We start from the raw sequence: 12136 nt of genomic DNA, 5'->3' as shown, positions 1-12136 counted from the left end.
GCCGTTTATTTAAAGCTATAGTGCGTAGTTTCTGTCGACCCCATGAGGAATTCTAAGTAATGACAACACTGTCGGTGCATCCACACGATGCTAGCCCCCTCCTCCACGCAGTTGCAAGTACCCGTCTAATCAAGGAGGACAGGGAGGATTAAAAAAACATGATGGACTCTTCAGAAGAGGTAATTATGTTGTAATTTTTATGTCCTCTTTGTGTCCAAAGCTGAACGCTGCTGTTGTCCTTTCTCAGCGGTGACGTAAAACGAATCACTCGAGCTGCTGCACGTCAAAGTCGCCAGACTACAGCATTTTGTAAAGTTTGTAGCCATACTGAGAGATGGAGAGTTTTGTGGAGCGGATAGTCTTAATCAGCTTTGTATCAACTCATTTGGCAATGGCTTGACTGTAACGTTGACGTTCATTAACATAAAGTAGTGCTACTATGGCTTTAAGGGTTTACAGTTTAAGCATAAGGTACCAAACAGCTCTTCTCTGGCTGAATGGCACAATCGGTGACTTGGGAAGCATGTTCATAATATGCATAAGCATAATGATGCCAGGTGTGTGAACTCCAGTTCGAAACAACCCACAAGGGTATGGAGGGAAATTATCTCTTGGAGCTCATTTTAAAGCACACAACTGTCCTTTGCTTCTGTCTTCTTTATTCCTCTGAATCTCCAGTCTCTCTCTACCTCCTGTCCCCCTATTTTCTATCTCATAGCGCAAAGGCTTGTTTGTGTGTGTTTTTACCTGAAGCCTGGACCTCCATGATGTACTGGTGCAGGTCTTGACCCTGCTGCATCACTTCGTAGGTCATGTTGTTCATGGCTGCCTTCCTCTCTGCGTGTCGTTTCAGCCGCTGCTCAGCCAGGCCGATGTCCTCTGCGCCGCCAGAGGAGGAGGCGCCGCCTCCCCCGCTGCTGCTGCCGCTGCTAGCGCCGGAGCGGCCGGTGTCGTTCAGCTGACGGGATAGATCCTCGTTCCAGGCGTCCAACTCCGCTGTGACCTGCAGGAACAGAGGAAGCGTGGGATCAGAGGACACATGGAGACACAGTTAACAACACAACAAGCCAAAAGCCAGTGGGTGCTATTGTTGTTTTTTGTGGTTTGTCTCAACCATCAACATTGGCTCTAATTAGCTCTTACAGCCCTCTTTAAAGCTTTAGTGCGTAACATTTTGATATTAATAAACATCCGTCTGTTACTTTCAAGCCAGTGCCCTAATGAGTTGCTACAAAGCCAATTAAGACTATCAGCTCCACACAACTCTCTTTGTATTTCTTAGTATGACTGTGTTCAGAAGATTGTGGTGTCCGGTGACTTTCCCGCGCAGAAGCTTGAGTGAAGGTAATGACCTCTTCTGAAGAGTCCATCATATTTATTTTAATCCTCAGTGTCCTCCTTGGCTACTAGCACCTGCTTGGAGGAAGGGTGGGGGCGCGTGCACGATCACGTAAGGCTTGCATCATGTGGACGCGCCAACAGTTTTGTTGTCATTACTTAGAATTCCTCATGGGGGCGACAGAAACTACACACTATAGCTTTAAACACTCTCTTCTACTTAACAACAGGGGACCTAGAGCAGAGCTCTGCTGTACTCCACAGCAGCTTCCAAAGAGCAGCAAAGTGTTTCTGTCAGAATAAAATCAAGTACCTGTCTGAGTCTACTTTGATATTGAACAAGTGCACATTCTTGCGCTCCTACCTCTATGGTATACTGCTCAAATATGCGTAGCTGGAGGAAGATGTCCAGCTTGATTTTGCGTTCGTGGAACAGTTCCTCCATCTGGCCCTGAGCCTCGTCCAGCTGCTGCAGCACCCCCTGGATGTGTGCAATGGAACTGCAGTGAGGCGTCTTATTGGTCGACATGGCCGCATCTCTGTTGGAGGAGAGACAGAGGGAGACATTACACCACACACGCCCTAACACAAGACCTCCCTCATCATAAGAGGACCCGCTTTGACAACACAAAGATGTTTTGAGGAGATGAGTATATGAGGCACATGTGCTGGACTTTTTTTTTTTTACATGATCTTATGATGTTTTCATATTTAGATGAAAATTTAAATAACAGCAAATCAGAACAAATAAAGGAAATCTATAAAAAAAAGCATTATATTTTAAATTGTTTATATCGTTGGTTATTTTTAAATTGTTTTATGAAATATAGGAAAACATGCATAATAGTTTTAATTAAATTTGACTATCTCAAAGACAATGGGGATCAGCTAGTAGTCTACAGTTTAAACAAAGTAACAAAAGTAAGAGTAAGACAAGAAGAAACAGAGAGACAGATACAGAAGGAGAATATATATATATATGTATATGTTTGTGTCAATATGGTTATTAATCGTAATCTTACCTGAGTGGCTGTGTGAATTTGACTTTTAAATGATGTTTTAAGTATGAACATGATTACCTGAGCTGCTGTATTAATCCTTCTTTCTCTTTAATAACATTAGAAATATTAATATCGTTACCCAAGTCTTTAAAACAGCATCATGAATATTTATATGAATTGTATTATTACCTGAGCTGCTGTATTAATTCCTCTCCCTCTTTAATCACGTTGAGCGTTGCCTCCAGTGTGGCCGTCTGCTGCTGCTGAAACTGCTGGATCAGAGTCTGAACTGAATCCACCGAATTGCAGCACACTTCGTCCAACAGCTGCTTCTGCAGCTCCTCCATCCACGACCACAGCTGGACAAACGGACGGGCAAACAGACAGAGTGGCAGCTTAGCAGATGTGTGATCAATCCATCAGCACAGAATTCTCCTTCCTCTGCAACACTGTTGTGTTAGAAAATACTGAGTACTAAAAATAACACTTACAACTACTAGGGGTGGGAAAATCCATTCTTTTCCCTTGAATCGATTTGTTGTTGTTTTTTAACCAATGATTCACCTGAATATTTTCTGTTTATACAGTACCACTGGTGGCAACTACATCATATGCGTTTCCAGCTAAACAGGCCGAAAGCCGAAAATGCAGAAAATCCATGTTATGTACTTTTTTTACAATTGAAATAAATGTGATTGCATGCATTCTTCTTAGAAAACAATTTGTTTTTAGAAATGTCTCATGATGTATTGTTTCTAGAAGTGTATTATTCAAATTTTTGTTTTTGTTAAAGAAGGAAAAGAAAATTGCAATGCCCAATTCTATCGAATCATAATACTTCTAGAATTGCAATCAATGAAAATCGCAATACAAATCGTAAAACAATCGACAACATCTACACAACAGACTAAAGTGCCACTAATTGTAGTTTGTCCTTACTCCTACTGGGACTCAAACCTGCATCTACACACTTATCACATGTCAGAGACTCTCTGTCGTTAGTGACAAATTAATATCCATTTAGATTTTTTTTTTTTTCGCGTTCATTTTTGAGTTTGTGTGTGCGTTTGTGTGTCCCACCTCCTTGGTGTGCGTGTGGAAGGAGACAGACATGTCGAGCAGCAGCTTCCTGTGTTCGACTCTGCGGACAAAGTCCTGGATTCGGACTTCCAGGTGCCTGGCTGCCTTGTAGATTTCCTCCGGGTCACACTCTCCGGTCTGAGCCAGCTGCTCAGCTGCCTCCAGCAACTTGTCGGCATTAGTGTATGTGTTCTGGAAGGGGGGGAGGAGGGGCCTTCTTCAGCATCAGCAGCAACACCATTAACATGATCAATATCTGTAGAACTTGGTCGTATACCATGGCCATGGAAAATACATCTAGCTAGACGTCAAACACAGGGCCTTTACGAAACAAATACTGGCAAGATTTTCATAAAACTTCATGAGATGTGTTTCCACTCTATGGTTTGGCTTTTCCCTCCATTGTACCGAACTCGAACCGAATCGTGATGTCTAAACCAAGGTATGAACCGAACCGTGACTCTGTGTACCGTTCCACCCCTAACACACACACACACACACACACACACACACACACACACACACACACAGTCAGATCACATTATATTAAAATGTTAATTCCAATCACAGCGTGAGTTTTCCCTTTTTCTACCTCTATCTTCGCCTAAAAAGGGAATAAATCCTGTCTGAGCGTTAAAGCTCTCAGCATTCATCAGGAGGACAAAATGGATTAGTGTCTGCCTATGCTGGTAAGTATAAGAGATTATTACTGGGATTTTTTTCACTTCATAAAATATATTGCATCTGAGATATGAGACTGGAGGTTGGAGGGTGTGTTTTTTTTTTTTTCAAGAATATGAATTTGGGTGCAAGCTCACAGTCTGGATATTTCACATTTAGAGGGATTAGTCAGAAGATAAAGATTATTTAATAATTTACATGAGATTAATACTCTTTATTGCATGACTGGTTTGGTTCAGGGTGAGAATTACAGCAGGGAGAGGACAGGAGAGCAGGATCATCCCTGTCACCTGAATGTACTAAAGAAGACCAAATCTGACTTTTTAAGACATTTCGTAATTGAACTGAACAAACAAACTAAGAAATAAATAGATGAAATATGCCATTAAACCATCTGAGAGAACAAAATCAGCTGACGATAAGAATAAGTCCTGTGAAGGTGTTTCACAGGGACTGAATAAAATGATGAAAGCAGTTACATTTTTTATTTAAAATGCTATTAAATCAAATAAAACATCCAACATTCAATGAATTACGTGCGAAGAATGTTATATGGCTTCCATACAACGTACATCCATGCATCCAAGTTATGTTTGGGCAATTTGGTTGAAAGACACCCATATTTCTGATATAAAAAAACTTAAAAAATAGGTCAAATTTGACCCGAGGACAACACAAGGGTTAATCAATCTAGCCACACATAATAACATTCTGCTAATGCCTAAGCAATGACCTACACACCCTTTAGGAACACAATAATAAAAGTGTATGCTTTTTTTTTTTCTTTTATCACATTTCCATACACACCATGCCTTTTTATATTCAATTCAATGTCCAATTTGTTCAGTAAAAGAATGTTGGAAATGATTTCCTTTCGTTTTAACTTATTCAGCAAGCAAATTGTTGTATTTTAGAAGAATGCTAAAAGTAGCAGAAGTGCCGAAATGAGTACATTGTAAAATGTTTATTTATCGCAAGTAACATCGTTATCGCGATATTCAACAACGCTATCGGTTATAGCGTATTTTCCTCATACCGTGCAGCCCTAGTGTTAATCTTTTGACAATTTGAAACAATCTGATTTTCCTATCAATCGACCAAAGTTGGTAGAGTAACAGGTGAAGGGGTGTCAACCCTCCCTGGAGAAAGTAAGATTTAAGGCAGCGAGACGGAGCTGGAGTACGAAGGCTTTAGTGAGAGTAAATGAGCTCTGGGTTTTCATTACGTCTTTCTGTTTGATGTTTGCTTGGTTCTAACGGAGAAGCAACTAATCTGATGTACAAGACCAGGGCTAAAAATAAACTAGCCGTAATGGGAAAAGGACATTCAAGTGACATACACATACACACACCTTCATTGAAATGGACACTCATCAGTTAATAGTGAAATTGGTGTCTGAGAATGTCTTTGGAGTTTTTATGTGAGAGAGACTGAAAGAAGGGTAATGTGGGTAAACAAGCTTACATATTCATCTCTTGGCATGTATCTTAAACGTGTACTAAATGTATTCATGTTATGTAAGTTGCTAAGGGGAGAGTTTTACACCACAAACTGCATTAAAATGCTAATGAGGAACAAAAGGAGAGAAAAAAAAACGCCTGATCCAAATAATGCCAATCCAGCATGTTGTGAAGGTTAATCCTAATCCAGAGTGTAAACATCAGATTACACAACTGCATTGCCAAATTATGTTAAAAATATCTTCTTCTTTTTTTATTTGAATATGTCTGAAAATATACATTAATATGAATCCAACATATTAACAGCGAAGATAAATTAGCCTATTAGTGAAAAAAAAAATGTACACACTGAAGATAAGCTTAGGCTACTATGAGCAGGGTGGAAGGGGGGGGTCTACATATCCCTGGGGACAAAATGTATCCCCCCCCATCAAAGTGATCAATGCTACTTCACCAATAGACCATATTATATACCTAAAATAGAAATATTTTAAACTAAAGCGCTGTAAAGTGAACAGTCTATAGTGCCATTGAATGATAAAATCTAAGCCAACAGTTGCTGGTTGTACTGAGCTGCTACAGAGCTCCGGGATGCCGGCTACCAGCGGCAGTTGTTTAGCCGCCAATAGGTGACTCTGAGTCAGGTACAGGCACCGCCAGATGACGGTCCTTTTAGGGGCCGTGGATGGTGGTTGAGTTTAGTCAGAAAAAAGTGAGCGTCATGTGGCGATGACAGTTAAGTTTAGGCACCAAGACGACTAGTGAAGTTTAGGAAAAAGATTGTGCTTTGGATTAAGACGTTCCCGAGGAACGAACGAGTGTTTCCTTGGTGAAAGTATTTTGTTTTCGTCGCGAAGTTTTCTCCATTGAATATTGAAGTTCATAAATATGTTTTGGCATGGCCGGCCGAGTGGCAATATATCCATGGTATGGAAAGGGGGATTTCATTCTTGCATGTTTTGTTTTGTTGTGCATGATCAAAAAACATCCCCCCCCCCCTCTGCTTTTTTCACCAATCGCACCCTGACTATGAATAAGGTAGCCACTATGGTAATTAAGTTTGAGGATTCACTGTTCCACATGTATGTTTAACATAAAAACATGATGTATAAATAATATATTAATATCCATTCATTTATATCCATCTGAACCAGTTTAATATGCAACTCAATTTTATACAGTATATGTAATTGTGGGTCCCTACTACGTTTCTCTTTCAGCTAAGGGGTCCTTGGCCTAAAAACCGTTGAAGACCCCTGTCTTAGAGGATTATCACTTCACTGAAACTCCACTGACCAAAGTAGCGAATGATTTACCATGGGTTCTGATTACTCTAATACACCCGTTTTAATGATATTTGATCTGAGAAGGCAGCGGATGTCATAAACCACATCATGCTTCCCTTTTTTTATTCAAGAACTAGAAAGCATTTAGATGGTGCAAATTGTTGATAGAAAGCCTCTGGGAGAAAATAAATTGATCGGCTGAGGCGAGAGCGGAAAGGTGGTGGGATGGCAGCTCCATAAAACAGGAGAGACAAATGACTGAAAGATGAAGGGAGAATGACAAGATGAGGATGAAAAGAAAGAGGAAAAAAATATGAGTGACTTGACACCATGTTGAGCGGGATTGTGTGTGTGTTCAGGCTTATTTAACTGCAGCGGAGACAGTAAGGATTTGACGATCCTGATCTCACACACACACACACACACACACACACACACACACACACACACACACACACACACACACACACTCACACAGTGCGTGGCACTATCTTTGTGGGGACCCGTCATTGACATAATGCATTCCCTAGCCCCTTACCCTAACCATCACAACTAAATGCCTAACCTTAACCCTTACCCTAACCATAACCTAATACTAACCCTAATCCTAAAACCAAGTCTTAACCCTCAAACAGCCCTTTAAAGTTGTGGGGTCCAGCATTTTGGCCCCACAAAGCTGTCCGGACCCCACAAGTATACTGTATTCCCGGTTTTTGGACCCCACGAATGTAGTTAAACAAGAACACACACACACACACACACGCACACGCACACCAACACACACACACACACAGTCGGATCGGTACTTGACTTTGAAACAAATCAAATCAGACAACTGACAATTTCAATAGAGAAGACCATCACACACTTTCACTACTACCAATCCACTTCAAGGCCCCTCAAGGCTCCAACTGTATATAAATATTTCTGTAAACTCTGTGTGTGCTTCTTGAAGCAGGACTAGTCTGGATCGATGACAGTTCATTTCCAGGATAATCAACGGATCGCCCACGCCTCGCAAAACTCTGTTGGTTTCGGGTGTCACTCCCCGATGTGAGTCGAGTGCAGATGTGAGTCACGCATGCGTCACGTTGCGACAAGTAGCCTACAAGAACCTGCTAACGAGAGACTTCTGTAATGTCAATACAATAAAAATTGACCTACATAACGAAGTTGGTTCACTGCTGGCTACAAGTTAGCAATCAAACACAACAAAGGCTGTCACTTGAATGGCGTTTTGAGCTAACGTTAGCAATCGAACAATCATAGAATGCTAAAAACTTTTTGAAATGATTTCCATCTTCTGTTATTGTATGTAATGACAAAAGTTTATTATTTCATAGATTTCACAAATTTCAGTATGACACGCTATGCCGTGAACCGTTTAAATCTGAGCATGTGCGGCTCACATCTGCACTCGACTCACATCGGGTAGTGACATCGGGAAACAACTAACTTCAAGTTAGCAAGCTACACGCCGAAAATGGCTTTTTCAGTGTGTAGCCGAAAAAGAAAATTTGGATCATGTAACGAGGCCGGCCTGCTCGGTTCTTTCGGGGAATAATTGTAAAGACTTACAAAGAATATGTTTACGGCATTTACTCTCTAACTGGGACGTTTCGGGACAGATTGGTGGGGATTGCTGTGGACGAAGATACACCGGTAAGAGCAAATGACGTTTAACCATGTATCCAGCTAATTTAAATAGATTCACGTTACTGTATTGTGTGAACAGTTAACTTCTTTTAATATTGTATGTGGCATTTTTTTCAAAACAAGTTCTTTCCCGAGACAATTGATGGTCGATTGATTGGTTTAAAGAAATGCAAACAACCCAGAGCGTTTTTTTCTCCTATCCTGGAATGTATGTGTGGAGGAGCCAGACCTTACTCCACGGCGCTGTGCGGATATGTCTGGCAATGCGAGACTAAAGCAGGACTTACTGACAGTTTTGCTGAACAGCAAATGCAAATGCAGAACTTAAAAGGGCTCAACGGCACCGAGGGCTCTGTTCCACACAGGACAGAGAAGTGTCACTGGCCTTCGTTCTATATTACAGTATCTATTTTTATTAGACGGCCAATGTTCAAACCATTTCGATTGCAGCATTGACTTTGAAACCAAGCCACATTCTCAAGTCACATTTTAATGAAATCTCTACTAAGAGCTTCAACATGTTTCTTTGTTTTGTTTTCATCTTTAGGACCAAAAACTCCAGTTCCAGCTCCAGCGTTTCTTACGTGACAGACTGTAGCACTGAAATTCAGGAATGGATAACATCTTCTGCAGATCCTTCAGGAAAGGCTTGTGACCATAAATGGTTACATAGAGGCATGTATTCATGCTTCCTGCCGCCACCAGGCATGGTTGGTTTTCAAAATTTGGGATTAATCAAGGAAGATGACTTACAGATGTTTGCAAGGCAAGCGAATAAACATTTCATAAAAATAAACTCACCAAATTGTTAATGGTAGGAGGGCCTTCTTTATGTAAATGAGAGCCCGTTTGGACAGACATACTCACCCATATACCCACCCATTTACAGGGGGGAGGGGGGATGGGGGGGGGATTACAACCCCCATAATAATCAAAACTGGCCAGTGCAACCCTCCCCTAAAAACCTATTATTTCCTTTACATAAATAAAGACATTTGCATCCATAAATTGATGCAGAAAAGGCACAAATTGTTGCAGAAAAATTCACCAGAATGCAGGAAAATTAAGTGTTTCACGTTTAAAATTTCAATTTTGCTCAAAAATGAAGATCTCACACCAATGCTGAATCCAAAATTACGCCCTTGGACTCACCTGAGCAACGTCTTCAAAGTCGTCGTGTCTTTTCTGCAGGGCTCGGGCTCTGTGAAGGGATTTCCCAACGCCAGTGTGTTTGCTCAGGAAAGCCTCGCCGTGGTTTTCTATCCAGTCCATCACCTGGAGGAGAGAGAACACAAAGATCAACTTCACATCTGTTCCTGGCGCTGCACCCTTTTTTTTTCTTTTTTTTTTGTTCTTTTTGGACAGTGTACATACAGATCAGCAGTACAAAATGGTCCCAAACCTCATCAATTAAGAATGGAACAGATGAAACCTTCATGATCTGCGTGGGAAATTGAGGTCACTGCAGCTGAGAAGAACATCATGTTGAATATTCTGCACCGTGAACATCATCCCCTGGTTTATTGTTTATTATTTGCTACTTTGGTGGTACTTTTTTCCCAGGCATTATATCTCGAATCCTTAACTCTCTATCCCTTGTTTTTTAGTGTTTTCTGCCATTTTATACTTCAACAGTTATTTTAAAGAGCTCATATTATGCTCTTTTTCAGGTTCATAATTGTATTTAGAGGTTGTACCAGAATAGGTTTACATGGTTTAATTTTCAAAAAACACCATATATTTGTTGTACTGCACATTGCTGCATCTCCTCTTTTCACCCTGTGTGTTGAGCTCTCCGTTTGAGCTCAACACACAGTGAGGCATCTCACTTCTGATCCATCTTTGTTGGGAGTCGCACATGTGCAGCAGCTAGCTAAGGACTACTAGCCAGTCAGAAGCAGAGTAACCATGGCTTCGGCTCAGCCGTACAACCTAGACTGGACCAAGACGTTTCAAAGTGGTAAGTTATTTAAATGTTAACAAATTAGTCTTTCATACCTAACGTTTTAATTCTGCACTGTCTCCTCGGGCCTCTGCTCTGACTAGCTTGGTTTGAGGGTGTAACACGCTAGCAGCTAGGCGAGCATTATAACATGTGTTACAAAGTGACCCACATTTGTCTCTGAAGTAAAGGCTGGACTACAACAGAGCTGTTTGGAGCAGTTGGTGAACAGTGTTTTCTGTTGGAGATGGTAAGTCCCTTTGGGGGGGACTTTTTCACTTTGTAAACCTATAACGTGCACAAAAAAGATATATAACACAATAAAAGCCAAAAAGCATAATATGAGCCCTTTAAAAGGACACCTATGATGCAGGTTGGACTGTATTTTCACAACACAGAACTGTTAACCAGTACTGTATGTCTAATCTGGATGTGATTGATTAATTTCACTGTTGGTTAATTTTAGACTATATGTGCATTTCTACAGTTGGACTACAATTTTGAAGTAGTTTACTCGAGTATTTTCCATTTTGTCCTACTTCATATTTCTACTCCACTACATTTTAGAGGGCAGTATTGTACTCTTTGCTACACTACATTTAACTGTAGTTACTAGTTACTTTTTAAGTTAAGATTACATACAAACTGATGATTTTTTTAAAAGATTAAACCAGCAGCTAGTGTAGTTTGGCCCCCTTTGTCATGTCTCAGACATCCATTAGTTGTTGATTGGACTTTTCCCTCGAACCCTTTCCAATGGTTTCATTTAAATACAATAACTTTTCCAATCCCAAAGACATCATTGTGGTTATTGTTGTTGTTGTGGGCGAGGTTTAATACTGTGAAATTTGATTGTTGTCCTTTACTGCTGTGTTAGTGTTTTTATACTCTAGTGTTAGGTTTCCCTTTTGACAGAGATGTTATTCTCTGTTTCCTGCCCAGGGACTGCAGATGATTAGCTCATAGCTAACTCTGGTACTGCTAAGGAGCTGTGCATTGTCCACGTGCGCCGGCCCGTGCACATGCCTTTGATTTCCCATCTAACTGCCCAATCGTTGGACGAGTAGGGAAATCATCAAGATTACTTTCTCATCACCTAACCCGAACCCTAACCGTAAGTCAACAAATGGCCAAAATGTTAAAGCTTTTAACTTTTCTTATATTAATGAGGTGATGGTGCAGTGGATCTATCACATGCCTTTGGTGCGGGAGACCAGTGTTCGAATCCCATTGGATACATCAACCAATGTGTCCCTGAGCAAGACACTTAACCCGTAGTTGCTCCAGAGGTGTGTGACCTCTGATTATATATAGCAATTGTAAGTCGCTTTGGATAAAAGTGTCAGCTAAATGACATGTAATAATATAATAGTCTCTGTATTTCTCAGTATGGCTATGTTCAGAAGATTGTGTCGTCAGGTGACTTTTGCACGCAGAAAATGAAGTAAAGATAATCACCTCTTCTGAAGAGTCCATCCCATTTTTTTTTTTATCCTGCGTGTCCTCCTTGGCTACTAGCGACTGCGTGGAGGAGGGGTGGGGGTGTTGTGCAATCACGGAAGGCTTGTATCATGTGGACGCGCCGACAGTTTTGTTGTCATTACTTAGAATTCCTCATGGGGGAGACAGAAACTACTCACTATAGCTTTAATGCAGGCTCCCATGTTACATATCTGAATTTCTTTCTTTTAC

At 40.8% G+C, this 12136-nt stretch overlaps 1 protein-coding gene across 4 annotated transcripts in view; it reads right to left on the bottom strand.

Annotated features, from left to right (window-relative positions):
• Positions 1–12136, bottom strand: part of kalrna (kalirin RhoGEF kinase a) — a 189886-nt gene that overhangs the window by 103418 nt on the left and 74332 nt on the right. For 3 of the 4 annotated variants that reach the window (XM_039818007.1, XM_039818008.1, XM_039818009.1), the window contains exons 14-18: positions 9655–9777; positions 3420–3611; positions 2529–2698; positions 1703–1877; positions 748–1003 (exon numbers count right to left, since the gene is read on the bottom strand). In XM_039818007.1, the coding sequence (XP_039673941.1) occupies positions 748–1003; positions 1703–1877; positions 2529–2698; positions 3420–3611; positions 9655–9777 (916 nt within the window). Of the gene's footprint in view, positions 1–747; positions 1004–1702; positions 1878–2417; positions 2430–2528; positions 2699–3419; positions 3612–9654; positions 9778–12136 lie in introns of those variants that run through there. The other variant, XM_039818010.1, reaches the window with a different exon arrangement.

This window comes from Perca fluviatilis, chromosome 12, assembly GCF_010015445.1.
Source record: "Perca fluviatilis chromosome 12, GENO_Pfluv_1.0, whole genome shotgun sequence".
NCBI classification, from domain to species: domain Eukaryota; kingdom Metazoa; phylum Chordata; class Actinopteri; order Perciformes; family Percidae; genus Perca; species Perca fluviatilis.
Note: the sequence above shows the minus strand (reverse complement) of the source record. Positions and strands in the feature narration are given on the sequence as shown.